We start from the raw sequence: 23535 nt of genomic DNA on the forward strand, positions 1-23535 counted from the left end.
CAATCAAATGCTCAATCCCCACTCATTCAAATATATAGTTCCCTGCAGCAAGAAGACACTCTTTGATTACAGTTTACACTCCATTAGGTTCTCGTATGCAGCGAGCGCAGCTGGGCCGACTTTAGGCCTCATTGTCCCCTCCATTTGATGTGCTATGTGTTGCATTTACAACATGGGCCACAAGTGTGGTTGCACTTAGGGTTTTGGATGTTTGCATGAATCAAGACAACACGTGACTTCTCCACACAGTGGAAATAGTAAAGAGGACGAAAACATATTATTGTGAACGCCCCAATATCAGTAACCATGACTACAACTGTCACTTCTCACATGTGCTCACGGGACAAATCGTAGTTCTGAGATGAGACGTGAAGTTGTCAGGGACTCCTTTGGGTCAAAGATCTAGTAGTGTGTGACAGCCTGTCGCCCGACATGTGGCGTAAAAACCACAATGACTTGAAGACAGCGAGTGTAGCGTGGCAAATAGTGCAGCGATTTGACAACGTCCAAAGTCCTGTACTGTGAATGGCGAGTTACTAAGTGCTTACCGCTTATAGAAAGTGAAGAGAAAACACAGATCAGCTGCGGATTATGAGCCTCTAAGTAGTTCAATAAAATCCATGAATTATTTGCACCAAAATACAACTTTTTGCGACACATTTTGAGTAGTTCACGTTTTTTTTAATCTAAATGAATCTGAAAAGCACTAATTGTTATTGTATCAGGTTTGTTTGGTCAAAGACTTTTTATATGTACACCAAGAAAACACATTTGGGGGGCCCAAACAATCAACCAATTAATAAAAAAGTTGCTGATCAATTGAACAATGGATTTGTTGATTTGTTTTCTTTTAAATCCAATTTAAAGTGAAATAATGAAATGCTGTGTGTGTGTGTGTCTCCAGGGTCTTTGGTTTCCCCGTCCACTACACCGACGTGTCCAACATGAGTCGTCTCGCCAGGCAAAGGCTGCTGGGTCGCTCCTGGAGCGTCCCCGTCATCAGGCACCTCTTCGCCCCGCTCAAGGAGTACTTTGCCTGCAACTAGTCATGCACCAACTCTCTCTCTCTCTCTCTCTCTCTCTCTCTCTCTCTCTCTATCTGAGACACACACACACATACAGTATGTAATGAAAAACACACAGTATAGAGATAGTACATTAAGGTTGTCTGACACAGGATGACCGGACACACACACACACACACCAACACACTTTAAAGGACTGCTTTCATATATATCATGTAGATCATGGAATAACCTTAGTCCCCAGGTGCTACCTTGCCGAGTTACACACACACACACACACACACATTATAGACCTGTTACAGGAAGGTTGACCCAGAATGACCAGACACACACACACACACACACAGACAAACACACAGTATCATGTAGATCTCATGGATACCACTGGCTAACCTTAGTCCCCAGGTGCTACCTTGTGTGCTTGCCGAGTTACGCACACACACACACACTTGTGCAGGGATTCTGTACTGTGCTTCACTAATAACTTCCTGTGCGAGCTTGAAACTGATGTCTTCTGGCTTTACTGTGTCATGGCAGCTGGAATTCAACCTTCAGGGGGGCAAAGCTTACAAAAGAGCCCTAACTCTGTTTCCAACAACGCAGATTCAAAACAGTTCCAAAACATACAAATACTGTATTGATGTGTAGTGACAGTGCGGTTATTGAACTGGGTACTACAGTGCAATGAACACAAACATACAAACACAGACAACAGTTTTGGGCCATGGTGCTGGTCAGGCAGTGGTAGAGTTCACATGGTGCCGCTTTACTACAACACTTTTTGGTGCTCATGGAGACTGGCCGGCCTCTGGTTTTATTCCGTCTCACAGTTTTGTGTCTCTAATTTAGCTAACAAGCAGGAGGAAGCAACACTAAAGTGAGAATGATTAAGTTCTATATATTTGTCAAATTTAGTCCAAGGGTGCCACGGAGTTTAAAAAAAAACTAAATATGGTCACATAGACACGTATTTAGTGATGATATTGTAATTTGTGCAGTGTTCTCGGTGAAAAAGATGCTCTGGATCTACAAATAATTAACAAAACCTAAGACAGATGTTTGTGTGGCAAAAAAATATCAAAAAAATGTATTGATCTTCTCCTTAGGGGGACAACTTCTGCCTTTCCCATATATGAAATACTGAAATGAAAGACGGATTGCCACAGAAGTTATTTTTTATGTTTGAAAGCAATTATTTACAAAAAACCTTTAACTTTATATAATAATACCGATTGGCATGTACCCTCCATATTAGGCTTTTTAAAGTAACGTCAAAGCCGAGGTTGTACTATAAACCTCTGTAAATGCACATCGTCCGTGTTTGAGCGCCCTCTGGTGGTCAGAGGCCACTACAAAGAGAGTTGACAGCAAAGGCACACACTCATGATGGGGAGTAAAACAATCAGTTCGCAGTCACTGGGTTACAACAACAGGCTTTTATACTTAATACCTATTAATACTTAATACCTATGAGTGCCAGCATTAAGTTGTGTGTTAAAAGTGTGTTATGTCTTTTTTTTGTAATATTTTAGGCAGTGATTGTATATTAGCTGATGCTTTGGTGAATATGGTGCAGTATTCTGCACACTGGTAGCATTTAACACACTAGCATGTGTGTAAGCGTACTGTTGTATTGCATTGGTTACTGTTCACTGTTGCTCAAATGATGTTGTTCATTGTTTTCATAGAGCCACATTTAAAGAATACTGTAAGTAACTGTAGTAATCATGTCTGATCGCAGCTGTCAACTGGGGTTACTTTGGCCTTTGAGGTTGGATATTATATTTCTTATTTACATACTGTTAGTCCAGGTGAACACATCTAGATGGTAGATGTCAGAATACTGTAACAAACCTACTCAATGGGATGGTGTCTTTAATGAACAGAACACTGTTGTATCATGCTGATGTCGTATACGGAGGGTAGTCTGTGTTCAGATAAGCAGTTATACTGTGAAATGATGACAGAAGGCTTTCTATGTAGTCTGGTTTGTTTTTACCCATCACGAGGGTAGCTTTGCTCTGCTTGCTATGCAGCAAAGCCGGCGATGCGCTTGTTCCTTTGGTTACCATAGTAGAAAAGATGCTGATGCTTGTTGAAGGATTTTCTTTCAGTGTGTAATCCATACAAAAACAGGACTTACAACCCAACAACTTTAAAATGATCCAGTGAGGTTATTTGTGCCTCCAGAGCCGCTCTGCCTCTGAGAAGCATTCAACTAAAGATCTATGTACCTTTTTAGGGAGCTCAGAGTCAGTGGGGTGTTTTGGTTGGTAAAAGAGAGAAAACGAGTCCCGGTCTTCCGGCTCCTGCTTAGCTTCTTAAGGATCCAAGATTTCCTCCCGCTATCGCAGTGACGTCCACTGAAGCCAGAGGCCGACCTGTACTCAGGATGCTGGTTTTCTACTTCCTACGACTGAAACAGACTGCCCTGTGTAAATAACCGTTTGCCCAATGCATGCTGGGATAAACTCTGTGATCTTGAATAGGAATAAGCAAATGGCTTGTCGTGATATAGAAATGTTTCAAAGACACTCTCATACAGACACATAGTGTGTGTGTCCCTTTATTCTGGTGTCTTATTTACACAGGGCTGTCTTCAGAGATCTCATTCAGTCTGGTGCTTTTGGACTTCAGGTGACCATCTTTTTCCAGGAAGCCTTCCGATCCTCTGACCTTCCTCAGATACCAGTTAACAACTGGACACATGCAGTCTATGCTGACACACACAGACACACACGCACGCACAAACAGTTACAAAAACCAACGATAAACCAGCAGGTTCAACGTTTTTCTCCATCATGTTTACTCTTTGTTTATACAACCAACCTCCAGGTGCTTTTTAAACTCTTATACTCTTTTTTACAGTGATGCAGGTCACACACACACACACACACACACTCATTTGCTGGAAACACAGTGCCGACGTTCACACGTTCTTCACGCAACTCCATTAGCTAGAAAACATCAACACACGCATACACACTGTGTTTGTGCCACGGCGCCGCCGGGTGTGACATCATCATCCGGCGTTGCTTGGTGCTCCCAACCCCCCCCCCCCTCGCCCCCAACCCGGTGCTGCATGTCAGTCAGTCAGTCAGTGTAATCTCCGATTCCATGTTAGTTAGGGAGTAATGATAATAATAATCATGGTAATAATAATTACAATAATAATCTGTTATTGTGTGTGTGTACTGTTCCAGGTTGGTGCTCAGTTCAGTTCAGTTCAGTCTCAGCCTGGAGGGGAGCGAGTGAGGCTGAGAAAGCATATATTACAGTTAGTATAGTGACTTGTTCTGTTGTACCCGAGGATGCCGGAGGGAATAGTTGAACCGACGAGCGACCGGACACTCTCAAACCAGAGCGCGTTGAAATACCGCAAAACGACAGATTGTCAACGAATAACTTGAAATGATATCTTAATTTCTCGAGAAGAGAGCTTCTGCTTCGGGGAAAAATATGAGAATGTTTCCATGTTAAAGAAAGTCTGAAAGTCTAATAAACAAAATCGCGTCCACATTTTAATATTTCTTCAAACTGAGAAGGGCAAATCTTCTTGGGGGTTTATTTGCAGACGTGGCTGACGGACAACAATGAAATAGCCATCACAGGGATTAAGAACCTTCCTAGGGATGATTTCATCATATCTATCAAAAAAAGGTGTTATTTATATTTTTCTTTTTCAAATATTGAATACGCTGACCTCCTGTGGTCTTATAAAAATCCCCCTAATGGAGATAAAGCAAAACGAACCATAACCATAACCTTAAGGAACCATTTTTCATCCTATTATGTTTACCTCTGCTTACTGCTAATTAGATGTTTGGAAAACACAAAAGGCTTTCTCCTACTTGAATGATAATTTGTGTATATAAGTATCTACTATATACATAGCAACATATTCAAGGTGTGACAAGGGGTCACAACAAGCTGTTTCTCTGTTCTCATGGGCTCAAAAGGTCCAGAAAGTCAAAGCGAAAGACTCAGCTCATTTTGCGTGATTTCAACATCTGTTTGAGAGTGCCGGCGGACGAGAGCAAGAGTATTGGAGTCGATAATTTGAAACCATGTGTGACACGGGGATGATGTTTCTGTTCGCCTATTGACAGCTTTTAGGCTGAATGACGCGCTGTTTTTTTAAGACTGATACATTTACAAACATTTACATAAATCAAACACACACACATACACACACTGTTATTAACACATAGATGCAGAGATGACACGCAGAACACCTACACACACAATGCTGAGGCGCATGCAGACACTCATCTCGCAGACTAAAGGAAAGATGTGCTTTTAAGAGAAGGAGGACCTGGTGGTGTTTCAAAAGGTGCTAAAATTTTATCTGAAAATAAGAAAAATATATTGTTAGGAGTATAAATCAAGTTTGTCTTTACAATGACTGTATTTAAGTTTGTCGTAGTAATGAAAAGGCACTATTATTATTTTACTCTTGTATGAATATGAACTAATTAAAAAGGCATTTTAACTTTGTACTTGAACAATGTAAGAAATACCGTAAATAAAAAAAGGACTGTTTCTTGTGATTTAGTCTTAACTGTATTTATTTTAGTTAACTGTAATGTTTTGCTTTGTCTTTTTTCTTTTTTAAAGCTTATTGACTTTCAGTTTTTGTTTGCATTCAAGGTTTGCTTTGCTTAAAATCAACAGAAAAACACGCAGCATTTCCTCTTGCAAAAAACACTTGTGTTTGTTGAGGACAGCAGCAGCTGGTCATCTATGCCAAACTCCCTCTACACTGAATAACTGCAATAAAACATGACAGTTTGATTTAGAAGGCTTCACGACTGTCACAGCACCATTCCGCCCCGCTGCCAGGAGGGAAGGCCAATCAGCCACTTAGTGGTGCCTTAAAGTGCTCCTTGTAAACCCTGGAGAGTGGACGCGCGTATTCTGCGTGGGTTCTCTCACACAAGTGGAGTGGAGTCAAACCCAGCCCGAACTTGCTGTGAGGCGACAGTGCTAACCACCACACCACTTGACATTCAATTTAAAACTTAAGTATATGACAACACCTTACCTTAAGTAAAAGAATGGTACAATATTAAAACAATAATTTTATAGTTGACAAAGTAATGTCTCCGCAAGATTGTTTAGCAGGTGTTAATTATTATTAATATAGTTTATATTCATAGCATTTACTCGACCAAATATTTCAAAATCAAACCTGGCTCAGCTTATCCTGCTTCTGGACAATAATAATATTTATTTACTTATTTACTAATACATGTGTAAATGTAAAGTAAAATAAATTCACAATTCACGTATAATAATTAACAGGACTAACTAATTAGGTATTACCAGCAATTTTCCCAATAGCACTTGAAGGCAGCATGAGTCTCTAGAGCCAGGAGACACGCCCCTGTCTCCAGAAGAGAGGGACCACCCATCTCGTCTCGTATTGGGTAATTTCTTCCGTCGGTCAGCTACGACCGGCTTCTGATTGGCTGCTGCCGGACGTTTGGCGTCGAAGCATCTGTGTCTCGCGCTGTGCCAGCTGTCCGCGAGCACTGACAGTGCTGAGCAGCGGTGATTAGCTCGAAGACCCGTGAATGCGAGAGGAGAAAGGGTAAGAAGACCAACAATTAAGTGGAAAATGAACATATCGGGACGTATTTTCCCAAATCTAGTGATGGTTGACAATAGAGAAAAAAATATTTTCAACGTTTTTTATTTAGACCGTTGAAATGACCAATTAACGGTTTGTCTAACATTAATAGCCGTTATTTTAACGTTAACGTTAACCCTATATAACGCTAGTGTAATATCAAGAGTTTGGGTGTTTTATTAAAAATGTAGGTAAACCAATGATGTATATCAGGCTCTGCATTTGAATGGGGAACGCAACGCAACCCTTTTCTTTACTTAATACTATTTTAAATGTCACAATGCTGAATAAAGCTAATAATCAAGAAGAATAATGATGATTGGTTGTATGTCCAGTGAAATGTGTGTGCGTGTGTGTACGCGCGTGCGTGTGTTTCGCGTGCCATCAGTGCAGTAAGGAGTCACGGTGGTGCTGATGATGATGAGAAGGAGGAGGAAGAGGAAGAGGGTCTGTAGTCGTCATGCAAACAAACGGCTCTGCTAATGTGTGTGTGTGTGAACATAGTGTGATCAGGTGATATGATCTTCTACGACACCTATTTCTCACTTGTTTTGTGGTTTAAGAGCACTCGTGTGCGCTTTAAATGGCTCCAGGGGGCCTCAATGCAGCACAATGAAAAGAATATATTAGACAGCGTTCCGATTAGATGACGTAACCTGTCTGCATCCACACAGTGGAGTCCGTTTTCATCCAGGGAAGATGCCCATCACAATGTTGCAGCGCTGTGATGCAAAAAAAGAAAAATGTTCTCATCTTTGGAGGGGGGGGGGGGTCACCAACCCCACCCTCCATCCTCCATCATCCGCAGGGAGCACCAAAGAATACATGAAACAAAAGTAGCAGATTTAAGTATGAATAGAAATATAGTCTAAAAATACTCTATTAAAAGTTAATTGTCCTGAATTTAAAACGTTACTATAGAAGTACTATCAACAAAATGTTGTTACGTATCAAAATAAATACTCATTACAAAGAATGGCTCCTTTCTAGATGTTATAGTCCATGAAATATTAGATTATTTAGTGCTATTACAAAACAAATTCATGAAAGATGTATATTACTACATCATATCATGTCTCTGTTTATGTTAAAAGTACCAAGAAATAACTAAATATTTCTGGATACTAACTAATTGGATTAAAAAGTATGATACATCCTTCTTAAATATTGTTGAAATACCCAGGTATAGTACAAGTATGGTGATGTAAATACCATATATCAACAAGAAAAGCAGTCAAAATCGAAATAGGTCATCCTCGAGGAACATGAATGTGCATTATAGATAATCATAACAATTAAAAGTATGCGTTTGCTTCGAAGTTGATTTTTGGCTTGATTGCGGCACAGGAAGAAAAGTCAAAGGTCAGGCAGAGGTTCTACCTCGATCACTTCTTCTATTCGCCCAAGACAGAGGAGAGTGACGTAAAGGAAGAGGTCTAGATGGATCAATAAATGGTTGATAGAGCTGCCTGTGGTTCACACGAGTATGAAATCAAATTACACCATATAAAAGAGAGCATGTAGAGAGAGAGAGAGAGAGCGTCCTAATCCTCTGAGTGATGGCCTAGTTAGATGTGCGACCGATGTCGTTATTGTCTGTTTATCTGTGTGTAATTCACTAATGGCTCATTCATCCATGAACCTCCAGTAGCACCCACAACTCTTTAAACCTCATCCTGTGTAGGTGGGTGTCTTTGATGTCTATTTTTACATAACATTGGTTTTAAAGTAGGATTAATAGCTCTACTCTTCTCTCTCTCACACACACACACACACACACACACACACACACACACACACTCAAACACACACCACGTCCACGACTCTCCCTGTGGCGATCAAGCAGGAGTCAGCAGCTGTCTAGTCCTTTCTTCTCACTTACAACATGCATCAACACACACACACACACACACACAAATAGCCTGCACATCTGAAGTCACCACCTAACTTGTCACATTTAATTTCTAAACATTCAGGCTTTTCCCAAAATAGACTTTAGTTCTTTTCATCACCAGATGGAGGTTTTAATCGTGATCCTGCTTGTTTTGGTTTAGTTTCTTACTGCAGCTCTAGATGAGTGTAGATTGATTTCTGTGTCTTCTCATTTGAACTGTAATGAAAATGACTGCTTGTAGGATGAAGGTAAAGCTCAATGTGAGTGAAGATATCAGACGACACTTTTTGAGCTTTATTTATTAATGGTAACACCAAATGATTGCACATATATTATAATATTTATATATAGATATATCCTAGCCTAGGTTTTATCTTAACAGTAACACTTCATGAATAGTTTGATCCCTAAATAAAAGCTCCTGATTGATTATTAATCCCCCCCGCCCCCCGCCCCCCATGGTCTGGGCAGGGGGGAGGCATGTAGTGCTGAAGCAGCTGATCACAGGGTGAGTGAGAAATGTTGCCCGGTGTGTCACTGTGTGTGTGTGTGTGTGTGTGTGGGTCTCTCTCTCTGGCTGTTGAACCTGCTGTGACACTGTGAAACACAAACTCACACTCTCTCTTGCTCTCTCTCTCTCTCACACACACACACACACGCAATCACACACAATTAGGATCTGCACTGATGAAGTTCTAAAACGGTACTGTGCTCTTCAGCATGGTGATCTAAGCGCTTCCTACTTGCCCCATGTCCACGTTTGAGTTTCTTATCCCCCTCCAAAAACCTCAGGAAGGGACACATATGATTGTTAGGCTCCCTTCCATCAAGCAGCTGCATGATGATTCCAGTATGGTGTCATTTCCTTTAGGATTTGTTGTGTGTTGGTAGCTGGACTGTGGTGTTTCTTTTCCGTGCAGTATGACCATCAACCCAAAACTCACTCACGACTAATTGTAGATTGAGAAAATGGGATCGGGGTAGTTTTGGGGAGTATGCTTCACCACACTATTATATGCAAGTGTATGTGTGATTGTTTGTGTATGTGTGTGTGCACTTGTGTGTCTTGGCTGTGTGCGCTTGTGTGTCTGTGCTGAAAGCACTTCCCATCTCCTGGGAAACCAATCTTTTATTCTGCTGCCAGGCCTTTAGGGCACCGGTTTCCATACTGCACCCCCACCCCCATCACCCTGTTTACCCCAATAGCTTTATCTTTCTACACATTCATCCACTTCTGCTCCTCTGTTAGTGGACCCTCATTACTCTTGCATCTCCCTTAGTAGTTAAAATCTCTTATCTTTCAGTCCTCTGATCAACCAGAGAAACGAGCAGTACAGTAGAGTTATGGACAAAGTCAGATAGTGTGAATATTTTGTCCTATTCAATATTCAAAAAGAGCAACACATATTGCAGCACTGGTGGAAAAAGGGGTTGGGATGGAGCACAGAAAATACCATCAATGTATTAGCAATACAGGGGAGATGTGTTTTTCATTACTGAATGAACGCATACTCATTAAAGGAGGATTTCCCAATTCTTCTCCTTGGACCCATTCCATTTTATTTAGCTGGGGTAAAATGTGTCCCTCATTATTCTGTTCACTGTTTCCTTTGCCTCCTCTCCCGCTCACTCTTCTCATTGCTCCCTCTATTCTCCTCCATCTCTTTGAGTTTGATTCCGTGTGACTGGGAGGCCATTGTGCCCTGCCATCAGACACATTGCATACAGTCACCCATGCAGAATACACACATGCACACAGGGGGATGTTTGTGGAAGAAGCTCTTTGTTTGTTCTCAGCTTCTTTCAACAATCATTTGAAAGGACTTTGATTAATAAAATACACTTTCCATGCACACTTCACACTGGAAGATATACACAGGATATGTATATATACATTTTCCCTTTTTTCATAAAGATCACACAAAAGCTAGCTATTGAGGTTAACCTTGAAAGTAAAAGATATTCCATTTGATTTGAGCCCATGAACTCAGTGTTACTTACAGTAACGCAATCTGAAATTAGCATTGCCTAAAGTTATCATTATCACAAATTCCACCAGGCCTTCTTTTGTGCTAATTTTGCGTAAAGTAGAAATGCCTGATTTTAGATGAATCAGATCCATGTTTTGAACCAAAAGCCCTCCGGGACCAGGCTTAATTAATGGATCTGTGTATTAAAGGATCTGTTGAACAACTTGCTGCAACCAGCAATTCGTTTCACTATTTTTTAATCTGTTTATGATGAAATGTAATAGAATTACTAAAAAATGTTTTTTTCAAAATATTCAATATAGTATCCCATCAGACAAGTAAAAATGTTTGCTCAATAATGACAGAAAGGATTAATCCTTGCTACATCTCAAAATGTTGTTTTTAATTAGTGTTTTCTGAATATTTACTCATCCATTTCAAGCAGTTTAAAACAGCATAAATATTGTTTTTTAAAACCAGCTGTCTTCCTTTAATCTGATTCGGTCTGTGAAGGTCGTAAGACACTTGGTTGTTGGTTTCACAGTAATCAGGCACTGTATATATTTCAGGAAGCTTCTTCTTCTCCGTCTGCGCACAACTCTGAGAATCTTTTATATTTCCGCAGTGATAGGTTTTTTAATTATAGATTCTCTGCTTGAATCTCAATATTTCATACTATGAGCTCGTAAGACGTTCTCTGTCTCTAGAGACAAAATGACAGAATGTGTGTCAGAAACTGTGACTCGGTAGAAAATACAGAGATTGATGTAATCATGGATAATTCTCCAGTGGTGCTCCGACTAAAAGAAACAGCTGCACCTTTTTTGTTCTTACATCCATAACACAGACGTCAGTGGCTCTGCTTTTTGTCAGCCTTCTCCTACAAACTCATTTTCTCCTTGATGTTTCTTTTGAGACTGTTACAACTAGCAAATTAAATGCTGAATAGAAAATAATTCTCCGGTATTGCTGTCATTTGCTTAACCTCTTAAACAGCATTTGCATTGAGACAAAGTAATGTCACAGAAAGTCCATTTTCTAGCTTTTAACCTTGAATCCTTAATTAACAGTCACTCCATTGCAATCGCAATGTAGCATTGATGTTAAATGCATCTTTTCTTTTGTTCCTCTGGTAGGACTGTGGCTGCTAACATGGGGTCCATGCGTATCCTCATCAAGGGGGGGAAGGTGGTCAATGATGACTTCACCCACGAAGCCGACGTCTACATCGAAAACGGAATCATTCAGCAGGTACCCCACCTTCAGGTCACACTTTAACAGGAACGTGAATTCTTTGTCTATTTTTCATGCACACACACCACACACACACTCATCTAGACACTAGTTCTTCAGTTTATCCCCAGCTGTTACTAGTATGACTCATTTCCTTATAATGGAGCATGAGGAGCATTCATTCGGTAGCCGCACGTGATGATTGCGAATGCTATGATTAGCTCACAGAATGTTGTCATGGAAATAAGCGTTGGTCCATGCGAAGAGGATGCATTGCACTCAGAAACCTGGAAAGCTGATCTATGGTTGTAGAACACCGCTACACTGACGTGGCACTGACGGTGTTCGTACACTTTGCTGAGGCTTATACAGTAGAGCGCTGCAAGAGTCCTAAAAGCTGGAAATGACTCAGCATTAATGCACATTTCTCATCTTGTCTCAAAGGCAATGTGTTTATTTTTTCTGTTATATAAAACAAGTCAATGAAAAGCTCTGAATTTCAAATCTTTTACAGTAAGTAAAAAACATGGCCACAATGAATAGATGCCGATTAAGGATGGTTTGATCACCTGATGTGAGGCTCAGAGTCTGTAGCCATGTGGCGATGCTAACACGCTGGCGTTAAGCAGCCAGTATACTGTTTGACACACAAACATTTTGCCAATCCATCCTTTAAATGTTGAGGTATTGTAGATTATAAGTGGAACTGTTGCTTACCAAAACCAAAATAATGTATCCTGGTAGCAGCGTGGATGTCTTTTGGAAGTTTCATGGCAATCCATTGAACAGTTCTAATAAAATTAAATGAAATCATAATCAAGCACTTGTTTTGTCTGTGGAATGACATGCAGAGTGAAGCGTGTCTGAACTAGAGAACTAATGATTGGCCCTCTTTAATATTACTGACCCCCACTAATACTGAAACCCCATTAGCCCAATAGTCACCATATACAAATTACATGCTAATAAGGTTATATGTATTGCGTTGTTGTGTCTTCTTCTAGGTTGGAAAGGAACTGATGATACCAGGTGGGGCTAAGGTGATTGACGCCTCTGGAAAGCTTGTGTTGCCAGGCGGAATAGACACCAGCGTGCATCTGCAGCAAACTTTTATGAATGCCACCATTCAAGATGACTTCTACAGTGGGACCAAGGTACACACACAAAGACACACACACAACACACTCACAGGACTGTGTTTTGACGAGGCTCTTCAGCATGCCTGTGATCTAACACATTTAGAAAGCACAGACAGCTGTCACACAGATACATACTTTCTCTCTGTGTCTCTTTTTAAGTTCTCGTCTACATGCAGATCTTCACCCTGCATTCAGGCCTCATACGTTCATCTAGACTAATAGATAGCATCTGTTCTCATGCTGATCCTATAGGAATCAAACCCAGGCAGCTGTCACAAGTTTCTGGTCGAATGCAAATACGTCCCTTTTCACACACACAGCTGTTCAGTCTCTAATTTATAGAGGATTTATTAGATAATTTCATGCGGATGGTCTGCATGTTTTTCTACTCAGAGCGGAGAGGATGATTCAATAGTTAGGTGACATGGAGGGGAGATGAATCGATGGCGGCAGCGTTCTCTGTTGGAGGATGTGGTGGGCTGTTTTTCTGGGAATAGCTTGGGTGTGCAAGTTGGGAGGTGAAGCAGTTGTTGTAAAATATGTAACCTAAGTTTTTCTGACAAATTCAGTGAACAGCAATTGTGCATTTACAACCAACGCTCCTACTAATGGGATTATCTTAACTTTCAACAACTCATCATAGGGACAGAAGGATTGTTGCATTAGTCAGAAGATGTGTAGGCTAACTTTATTTAAGAGAATAAAAAGGATTTGCCTAGTGCTACAGTACATATTTGAAATATATTAAGTAGTAGGGTTATACGAAATCAAACACACGATTATTTTTATTCTCTCATTTAGATAATGAGTAAAAGGGATGCTGTTTCTCTTATTATCTTGTTATACAATATGTCAGAAATGTAAACATCAATAAAATGTAACACTCGATGGAAAATCTGTATTCCAATACAGAGGCAATATTACCCAATATTAGGTTATGTGTCTATTTATCTTTAACTTATACATCCTTAAGTTTATTGCAACTATTCAATGTTACATCTGTATAAGTCTGTATTATTCGAGTACAGAGGCCTATTTTTACTTTTTAAATCTAAATATTCCCTCCACAGAGAGCAGCTGAGGGTTACAACCTAAGTTCATATTACAATTTATAGGTCAACAAAAAATGCATATCAAATACATATTGGCAAGTTGTGATCTAAAGGTGTATTGGACTTTCCGAATAAAGGGGGATTTCTCCCATTTGGAAGCTGACTTTCAAGATTGTTCCGACATCACACAAATGCGGCTCTTGTAACTGAAAATTGTGGATCATTATGTTCAAAAAGACAATACTGCGGTGAAATGAACAACAGCGAGACTAGATTTTAGGGGAACAATGGCCGCTGCGTTGTTTGCAGCGTCTTGCTGAATTGAGGTCTGAGTCTAATGGAATGCCAACTGAAGTCGGGTGAGAGGAATTTGGGGGGATGGAATTGCCGACCCCTCGAATCGCCCAACCCCTATCCACTGACCCTGCTGCCATGGCAACTACCCCCCCACACCAGAACAAATGTGCATGTGTGTGCGTGTGTGTGCGCGCGTTGGGACGGTGTTGCTGAGGCAACGACTCATGTGCAACTGTGATGAACCCCAAAACTATTCCTCTCAAGCCTTCCTTCCTTCTTCCTCCCCTCCCTCTCCCCCACTGTTTCCTCTACTCCCGGCCAGGAGCCCAGATTTACCCACCAACAAAGAATTTTCTTAAGTAGATAGCTGTTTTTTTATTTTCTACAATCTAAGTCAAGAAAGCAACTAATATCAATGCAAATGTATGACTGGCGACAGCAGCTTCTCCCAAATGTTGCTTCTTCCCTCATGACACGGTTTATTACCCCAAAAATTTGTCACTGTTTTCATTTGGACGTTGGTTGGAAAGGCCTCATTAAGACCATTTAAACCATTTAAACTAAAAGCTGAAACGCCCGTGTGACTACAGCCACATTGGTACTAGTTCCATTAGAATTTTAGATGGACTGCAGATCTGATCTGATTTGACTGTAAAGGAGAAATATTCCACTACAATAGCAAAGCAGCTCCGTATTCTCCCAGCGTGCACTGCAGATATCAACATCCCTACAGAGAGGAGAGGCAGAAGCAGGCGAGGAAGAGGGGGATGAGGAAGAGGAGGATGAAAGATGTCCAGCTGTAAAGTGTCGGACAGATGCGGATACAAGCTGATCACAGCGCTGCGGTGGTAATCCGTCTGACACTGATAGCCCAACACACAAAGATGTTCTCGCCCTCTCAGACCAGCCGTGTCTCACCCACACTCACAGTCTCTCCCTCCGCTCTGTCTGTCAGTTTCACTTCGCTTCCAGGGGATTATCGTCACAGTCGGGGTTGGGGGTCTTTAATGGAATGGGGGGTTCGTGACAGAGCATCGTTTGGGGGTTTATATGTCACCGTCCAGTTTAGATATGCTCTCAATGTTCTGTTTCAGGAAGCAAAGAGGGGGGTGGAGCGTGTCGGGTTTGCCGCGGCTTGACAAAAGAGCTGTTAGATAAAAGACGATGTTGTGTATTATTACAGGATGTACTGTATATCCAATCATCTATTCCATTTGTGTGTTTATTTAAACAATATATTAGACTTTCTGTCGGCTTACTAATCCATCCCTGCAGCTGGTATGTAAGGGAGGAATCATTAAAGGTTATTATTGGTGCTGTCAACATTCTTTTAGTAGGTCAAGTGGAATCCAAGATGGTTATGACCATAGCATTTTGGCCAATATTGGTAATTTTAAGTATTGTAACAGTGTCTTGATACACACACACACACACACACACACACACACACACACACACACACACACGCATACACACACACATAAACACACACCTTCAAACACTCGCACACTGACAGTGATGCATGATAGTCTTATTAATACACACCCATAGGCAGAGTCTTGCGGTGCAAACCTTGCAGATGATTTAGACTGGTTACTATGGTAATGAACCGTGGGTGGTGGAGCTGTCACTGAAATACAGATGACCCCGCCCCTGTCTGAGACGCTTCTGGCTTCTGGTGCTATCGTTCTAGAAATGATAAAGCATTTATGCTTTTTTGCCATGAGCTGAAAATGAATTGAGAGTCTGCAGGGACAGAGGACGTCACAAAAGCAATGCTTTTGCCTCTCTGTTCATTTCCTATTTTAGAAATGATAACCGCCCATCTTTTTTCCATCATTCCCCAACGCAATATCCCTGTTAGGTTTTTCCAGAATATTGAATGGTTAGAGAAGAGGAGGAGGACGGGCATGGCTGAGCAGTAGCTGTTGTCATGGCTACACAAAGGTGCATTTACCATTCAGCCAACTGAGACGAGTCACTGCAGACTACTCCCTTCACGTCATCAGTCTTCCATCTTGCATCTCTTGTGTTCCTCAGGCTTTTCACATCCTCTTCTTTTCCTTTTCGTATGTCCAGTTTGTCTCCAATATTCAGTTCTATGCACCAGATTTAGAAAAAATAAGATTCACTTGCAAAGAAGTAGACTTTGGCTCTCCTAAGATGCCTTTTATTCATGTTCTTCTCCTAACTCTCTCATTTCATACAGTACTTGTAGATGCAGACTTAAGGTAAACATATGTATGTGCAAATAAATAGTTTAAGGGGGAATTGTGTGTGGATGAGAACAGATTTTTTTTTACATTCAACAGAATATTTGCTGCACATCAAACATCAGAACAAAAAGATATCAGTCTCTGTGCATAATCTGCATAACAAACAAAAAAACAATTTACACGGCTAGCAACAAGCAGACTTTGTGATGATGAGAAAACAGTTCATGAGGAAGAACCATTGCTCATTGTCACCCGGACAAACAGTGACTATGTGTCCTGCACAGTGGAATCATTGTTCTCTTCCTTTCCTCCTCGCCTCCCTCATTCCTTTACATCCTTCCTGCATCACCTCTCCTCACTCTCCTCACCCTCCTCACCTCACTCCAGGCGGCTCTGATGGGTGGTACCACCATGGTCATGGCACTGGTCCTGCCTGAACAGCACTGCTCCCTCCTGGACGCCTACGAGAACTGCCGAGCTCTGGCCGACGCCAAGGCGTGCTGCGACTACGCTCTGCATGTCGGGGTGACTTGGTGGGGGCCGAAGGTAAGACCCAGAGAGCGGGGTCAACATGTGAGATGTACCGTGGTATCATGTTTTCCCCTCCTCAAACTCTTAATGCAGCACAGCAATGTTTCCTTTATGGGTGAAATGACCTAGATTAAACCTTACATGAAGTAGGTCACCACACATGCTCACTGGGCACGTTAGGCATATTCTATGAGTCAACATGCCTCATTCAGCCTTTGGCGTTAATGTCTGTGCTGGATCATATGCTACATTTGTGCACCTCTTACATCTTATCATATATAAGCAAATCTAGCTGTTAATAACCTCCCCATTTTTATTGTGATGTAATGCAACTAAGGCTATTGGCGCTGTAACCTAATCTAGTCTTAACTGGTCAATTATTTGGTGTATTGAAGGTCAGAATATGTTAAAATAGGCTAAAATTATGTTTTACCAATAGGATCTCTTTCTGTTTGCACCTTAAGCTCATTTCATGGCTGTAATACAAAACCAAACCTCTCCCTTTGACCCCTTACCTTCGTCCTGTGGTCAGGTGCGTAGCGAGATGGAGACCCTGGTGAGGGAGCATGGAGTGAACTCTTTCCAGATGTTCATGGCCTACAAAGATTCGATGATGCTGAGGGACTCTGAGCTCTTCCAGACGCTGCAGACCTGTAAAGACATCGGGGCCATCGCTCGTGTCCACGCTGAGAACGGAGAGCTGGTGGCAGAGGTGCACACACCACACAATCCCCACATATTCCTCTGTTATTTTGTCCAGCACAGGGAAAATATCATTTTTTTGTGTTTGTCATTCATCGTAGATTCTTTAAATACTGGAGATTAGTAAGCTTTCACATTTTAGGAGTGACAATTTGGACTCTGTCATCACTTGTGTGTGAATTTTGAAATATTGAAGAAACAATTGCATGATGAATTGAGTGTCTGTGTGTGTGTGTTAATAGGGTGCCAAAGAGGCTCTGGATTTAGGCATCAGTGGACCGGAGGGTATCGAAATAAGTCGGCCAGAAGAGGTAAATTAATTTCAGAGAATGTTCATTATCACGTGTTTTTGTCCTTTCGTTATGTTTAAAATGACAATAATATCACATTTTAAGGGTATTAAAGATGTGTTAATGAAACAATGAAATTTGAAAGTTAGATTTGAAGCTTGATATTGAAGAAGGTTCTGGTGCTTAATTTAGGGATTTAAACAGGAACCGCCTGGATATAGATGCACAAAATGTTCTACAGTGAAATGTATAATTCCCTTAAGGAGAAATATACAGACCATGAACACACACATATTGAGGTTTTTCTTTGAATAGCAGGCCTTGACAAAGAACGGAAATACACATTTCTATTGAAAGCTTATTAAGTTTTGTCTTTTGTCTCCAGCTGGAGTCTGAGGCTACTCACAGAGCCGTCACCATCGCCAACAGGGTAAACATGCAAAACGCCAAACCAGATTTGAATGGGCATGTGTCCATACGTTACTGATTAATTCAATGAATTTGCTTGTGACAGGCTCACTGCCCGATCTACCTTGTGAACGTGTCCAGCATGTCTGCAGGGGACATGGTCGCTGCCGCTAAGATGCAAGGTGAGTTGAATTTAAAGACGCAAGCCTGACGATTTGGGGCGACGTAAAGTAGATAGTCTTCTTGTAACAGACGTTCTTTGTTTGTCCCTGCAGGTAAGGTGGTCCATGCAGAGACCACGGTGGCTCACGCCGTGCTGAACGGGATGCAGTATTACCATCAGGACTGGGTTCATGCTGCAGCCCACGTTGTCGTCCCTCCTCTCCGCCTCGACCCCAACACGCCAGGCTACCTCATGGGCCTGCTGGGAAAGTATGTGCTCTGTACAAAGTGGGACGTGCTCCTAAAATACAGCAGTGATATCAAAGACGTAGGAGGGTCAACAGTTGGTGATTATTTGGACCAATAACATTCATCTTGCTTCCAGTGACTCTCTGAGTGTTGTGGCATCAGAGCACCGTCCATTTAGCATCAAGCAGAGGGCTTTGGGCAAGGACGACTTTACAAAGATCCCACATGGAGTGGCTGGAGTCCAGGACAGGATGAGTGTCATTTGGGAGAGGGGAGTGGTACGTAGAAACACACACACACACATACAGTATACATACACACTTAACCTGTAAACCTGCTTGTGCTTAAATTATGTACCATGCATCTCATGATAATGTAGTAAGGTAAAGAAGTGTTAATTGTTACATTAAGAAAAAATTCTTGGGTTTCCTTTTGTAAAGTATTACTGTTCCACAAGTCCAGCACTGTCTCCTCAGTGTCAACTTGTGTTTTCATTGGCTTATGGTTACTGCATTAATTTAATAACAATCCGAAGAAATAACGTATACACATTTGCATTGCCTTGACCAAGGGGCCAAGCCAAGCACAACAAAATGCTATTCCGAAAGAAAGAATCCTTTGATGCTAAGTCAAAATCAAAGCTGAGATCTGAGTTGTCCTTCGCCTCTCATGTTTTTGATGAATGGATGCCCGCAGGTTACAGGAAAAATGGATGAGAATCGCTTCGTAGCAGTGACCAGCTCTAACGCTGCTAAGATCTACAACCTGTACCCGCGCAAAGGTCGCATCATCCCCGGGGCCGATGCCGATCTGGTGGTCTGGGACCCGGACGCAGCAAGGTACGCGGCTCTATTCACAGCATGACTACAGGGATGATGTTACTCCTGTTTCATTTATTTGGTGGCAATCAAAATGCTGCGGTGTCAAGCGGCTGCTCTGTCTGGCGCAGGACCATCTCGGTGAGCACGCAGGCGCAGGGAGGAGACTTCAACCTGTACGAGGGGATGCGTTGCCACGGCGTTCCCCTGGTGACCATCAGCCGCGGGCGCTTGGTGTGCGAGAACGGCGTGTTCATGTGCGCCGAGGGATCCGGGAAGTTCTACCCTCAGCGCACCTTCCCCGACTACCTCTACAAGAAGATGGTGCAGCGGGAGAAGGTGTGTCACACTGTGCTAGCTTTTTAAAAAGACTGAATCAAAATGTGACAAACAACTGCAAACATCCATTGTAGCGTTTCTATAGCTGGCCTGATGGTGTATTCAAAGGATTTAATGCGCCTGCTCTATCGGGACGCTGACACGTTTTTTCTGCTGCTGCTGTCGGCAAAAACCCTCGGCTTTGTTTTAACGATCCTGATTATACTGCTAACTACATGAGAAAAACGATGCTTTCTGCAAGTTATTTATGTATCCCAAAAGTATAGATGTGCCTCATCCCATGTTTTTTTTATATAGGGCTTGTTGTTTATGCTTGTTGTTTATGCATAATTTATCACTGGTTATGATATTTCACAACAGATATGCGACACATTCGGAAGCATATGGACAGACATTTTTGTCAGCTCTTTTTTAAAAATATGGATATTTTTTCAGTCTAAATATGTAAAAGCCCAAAACTATGAGCTTTAATCTAATCTTGAGGATGTTCTTCAAGATGAACTATAACTGTCACGACCAGTAAACATGTTGTGATGGGGTCAGTTTTGCAACATGATGAAAGTGTAGGACTACCGTCAATATTGTATCTATTACTTTATACCCTCGCTGGCCACGGACACAAGATGATGAAGTGTGTGTTCACATTCCTCTATGAAGAGGTGATTTTAATTATAATTTCATACAACTAGCGTTAAAATTGGTTTTAAAATGAACATCCCTATATTTTTTATGAGGCTATGATTTCCCCATCCCTAATCAACATCTGTATTTGGTGTGTAATGTAATTTCTATGGACCGCTCCCCTGCTCCATCTCTGCTTCAGACCCAGGCTTACAAAGGGGTTGACAGGGATGCCTACTCTGGTGATGTGGCCAAGGTGGTGAACACCATGAAGAAGGAGCTGGGTTTGGGCCCGATGGACGGAGAGGCGACCAACAAGGGATGTCCTCGCGTGCACCAGGGAGTCCGAGACCTCCATGAATCCTCCTTTAGCCTCTCAGGTCAGTTGGAATAAGGCTGATGAAGTCTTGGTTGTTGAGTGAAAATCTTTATTAATGTAGTCGTTGTTGATTCATGAATGTCTGTTTCTCTCTCAGGAACTCAGGTCGATGACCACGTCCCGAAGAGGTCCTCGGCCCGGATCCTGGCCCCTCCCGGCGGTCGCTCCAGTGGTATCTGGTAATCGCTGCTGCCGGAGCTACACACGTCCGAGTCTCCTTGTTTTGTATAATTCTACCCGACCAGGAAAACTGCACTGATTTCTCAATCACAGGATTACATTTAAAAGTTGAATATAAATTTAAGCTTGCTTCTGTGATTGGTGAAGACATAACGGATGATCAGTGATTAACCAAAGTTACTTTCACGGATCGAATTTGTGTCTTAATTGGAGTGACTGACCTGAATAATTACACATGAGTGAAGGGCTAATTTAAAATGGTTTGCCAAATTCAAGCTGATCATACTAACATTGACTAAATCTACTCATTACCACCCTGCTCGTATCAGACAAAGAGAAAACGCAAATTAAACAAACTGTGAAAGATTAAAACCAGTACAGTTTTTGTGGTTTGAACTGAAGTGATGTCGACTGAATAATTTAAAAATAGTAAAACTCAATTCCGTGGAATATCTATTATACTCCTGTCACTCACACACAGACACGCATACGTTGCACCGTAAACGGCATAGCATTAGACTCATATGAAGATGTGTGTGGATTCTGTTTGTGATTTAACACCCACTGTGCCGGCTTCCTGCTGCACCTTGGGTTCCTCTAACAGTGTTTTTGTTTCCAATGGGAGAACTGCGCTGTGTGGTGATGAAATCCAACTGCTTCAGAACACTGTGTGATTTTACAGCTACACGCTACTCAAAATAGAATCAGACCTGAATCTTTCCGTCATTCTATTTTCACTCGCTCTAACTGAAACAACACGCCCATTTCACAAAAATATCCTGCCTCACGTGTATTGTAACAGGGTCTACAGACTCAGTTACTGAAGTAGACGACCTATGGTAACCTGTGATTATAACTGCTCCCGGTACTGATCCCACAGAATGTGGTCATATCTGTCGTGGAAACATTGTATCTAAGACCGTGCAAAAGGAAGGCTGAAGAGTATGTGACTTAAAGCTAATAATGAGGAAAAGCTTTCTATTCCTTTGCTGCTGATAACACAGAACATTAAAATACAGCTTGACCTAATATACATCAATAACGTTGAATGGAGTGCCTTCTCATTCACTGTAGTGATCACTTTCTTTGTGAAAACAAGGGCTGCCGAAAAAACACCACGGGTCTCATTTATCAAAATGTGCAAGTGATTAATAGATAAATGGGTTCTTAGATGCATTAAAAAGATTTGAAATGAATATGATGATATTCGTTCACTGTAACTGCTGTTGTTGTGTTATAGTAGCGATTGTGGGTTGTATTTGAAAGTCTATGTTAATAAGGAAATAAGAAGGGATCTGTTGTCACTAGAGCAGTTAGTCTCCACAGAGCAGGAAGATTGAGCTGCACAGTCTGAAGAAAACCACTGAACCTCTCATCTCCTGATGTGTCATTCCTACTATCAGTATTATATTTATACATGATCCCGTCTTTTTGTCTGTGAACTATATATTTAGGATGTTTGTTTGTTTTGTTTTTTAGCTGAAAGAATAAATGTGCCAATACGAGTCACCCGTGGGACACCCCCACCCATGCATGAAGAGCACCACGTGGAGACAGAGGAGTGAAATCTCTCCACAAGCTTACAACAACTGGTGCTGTTTTTTGTAACTATTACCTACAACAACGTTATTTTATTGTTGGATGGATTTGGTGCTTTTGAAAGCTCTGTGACTGATTGGTGGCTGTGTGTGTTTGTTGATTCTTGTCGTGTTGGACAGTGAACTTGTTGAATCTGTAAGTGGCTGCTTGTTTCTTACCACACGAATAACAAAAAAAAGAATAAAGTGAGAAAAATGACCTCTCTCTTTGTTACTTTTCTATTTCTAAAATGCCTCGAAAAGAGGTTTAGTCACATTTGTGTTGTGTAAAAAAAATCATGAACGAATATACAAAGTAAAGGTGACGATGCAGCTGAAACCCATGCAGAAAACTGCAAGTTATAAATGAAAATATTCCTAAAAACAATGAAAAAATGACCACAGAAAGCTGTATCTGAGTTCAGTTCAGTCAAGTGTTACAGTAAAACTCAGAAATACATTTCACACACAAAAACAGCAGAAATCATTTTAAGTGCAGATCTTTAGAAAAAAAGAAAAAATAATGAACATCATTATCACGATGCTGCTAAAAAATAATGATAATAATGAAGAATTAGCTATGGGACCCTAATGGGATAATATATCATATCCTACTCTTTGAAAGGAGTCATCATGCACAATGACTATTTATACTTCATGCAAATCTGTAACCGAAAATGTAGAATTAACAAGTTAGAGTTGTCCTTTCAATATTTATCTTAAGTAAAATTCCAAAAGTTAGTATCAAAGTGTACTTAATGTATAAAAGTAGAACTATAGGCAGAATGCACACTTTACACATAAAAACGTGACAATAGTCC

At 41.3% G+C, this 23535-nt stretch overlaps 2 protein-coding genes across 8 annotated transcripts in view; both read left to right on the plus strand.

Annotated features, from left to right (window-relative positions):
- The window catches only part of LOC119195212 (DNA (cytosine-5)-methyltransferase 3A-like), a 38596-nt gene extending 33021 nt beyond the window's left edge, over positions 1 to 5575 (plus strand). For all 7 annotated transcript variants that reach the window (XM_037449970.2, XM_037449971.2, XM_037449972.2 and 4 more), the window contains one exon: positions 905 to 5575. In XM_037449970.2, coding sequence (XP_037305867.2) covers positions 905 to 1046 — 142 coding nt within the window. In that variant the 3' untranslated portion in view covers positions 1047 to 5575. The remainder of the gene's footprint in view (positions 1 to 904) is intronic.
- A 947-nt stretch (positions 5576 to 6522) lies between these two features.
- Positions 6523 to 22934, plus strand: LOC119194783 (dihydropyrimidinase-related protein 5-like). Its single transcript, XM_037449155.2, has 15 exons — positions 6523 to 6618; positions 11658 to 11772; positions 12759 to 12908; positions 16846 to 17004; positions 17522 to 17701; positions 17934 to 18002; positions 18367 to 18411; positions 18496 to 18571; positions 18665 to 18821; positions 18937 to 19078; positions 19497 to 19639; positions 19750 to 19957; positions 20781 to 20958; positions 21055 to 21136; positions 22617 to 22934. Exons 1-15 carry the CDS (start codon positions 6602 to 6604, stop codon positions 22618 to 22620), a joined length of 1725 nt encoding a protein of 574 aa, XP_037305052.1. The 5' UTR covers positions 6523 to 6601; the 3' UTR covers positions 22621 to 22934.
- Positions 22935 to 23535: the final 601 nt, after the last annotated feature.

This window comes from Pungitius pungitius, chromosome 20, assembly GCF_949316345.1.
Source record: "Pungitius pungitius chromosome 20, fPunPun2.1, whole genome shotgun sequence".
Taxonomy (NCBI): Eukaryota; Metazoa; Chordata; class Actinopteri; order Perciformes; family Gasterosteidae; genus Pungitius; species Pungitius pungitius.

Coding starts and splice junctions, on each gene's coding strand:
- LOC119194783 (XM_037449155.2), top strand. Junction 18,003..18,366: donor AAATAAGTCGGCCAGAAGAG/GTAAATTAATTT, acceptor TTTTGTCTCCAG/CTGGAGTCTGAGGCTACTCA. Junction 20,959..21,054: donor ATCCTCCTTTAGCCTCTCAG/GTCAGTTGGAAT, acceptor TTTCTCTCTCAG/GAACTCAGGTCGATGACCAC.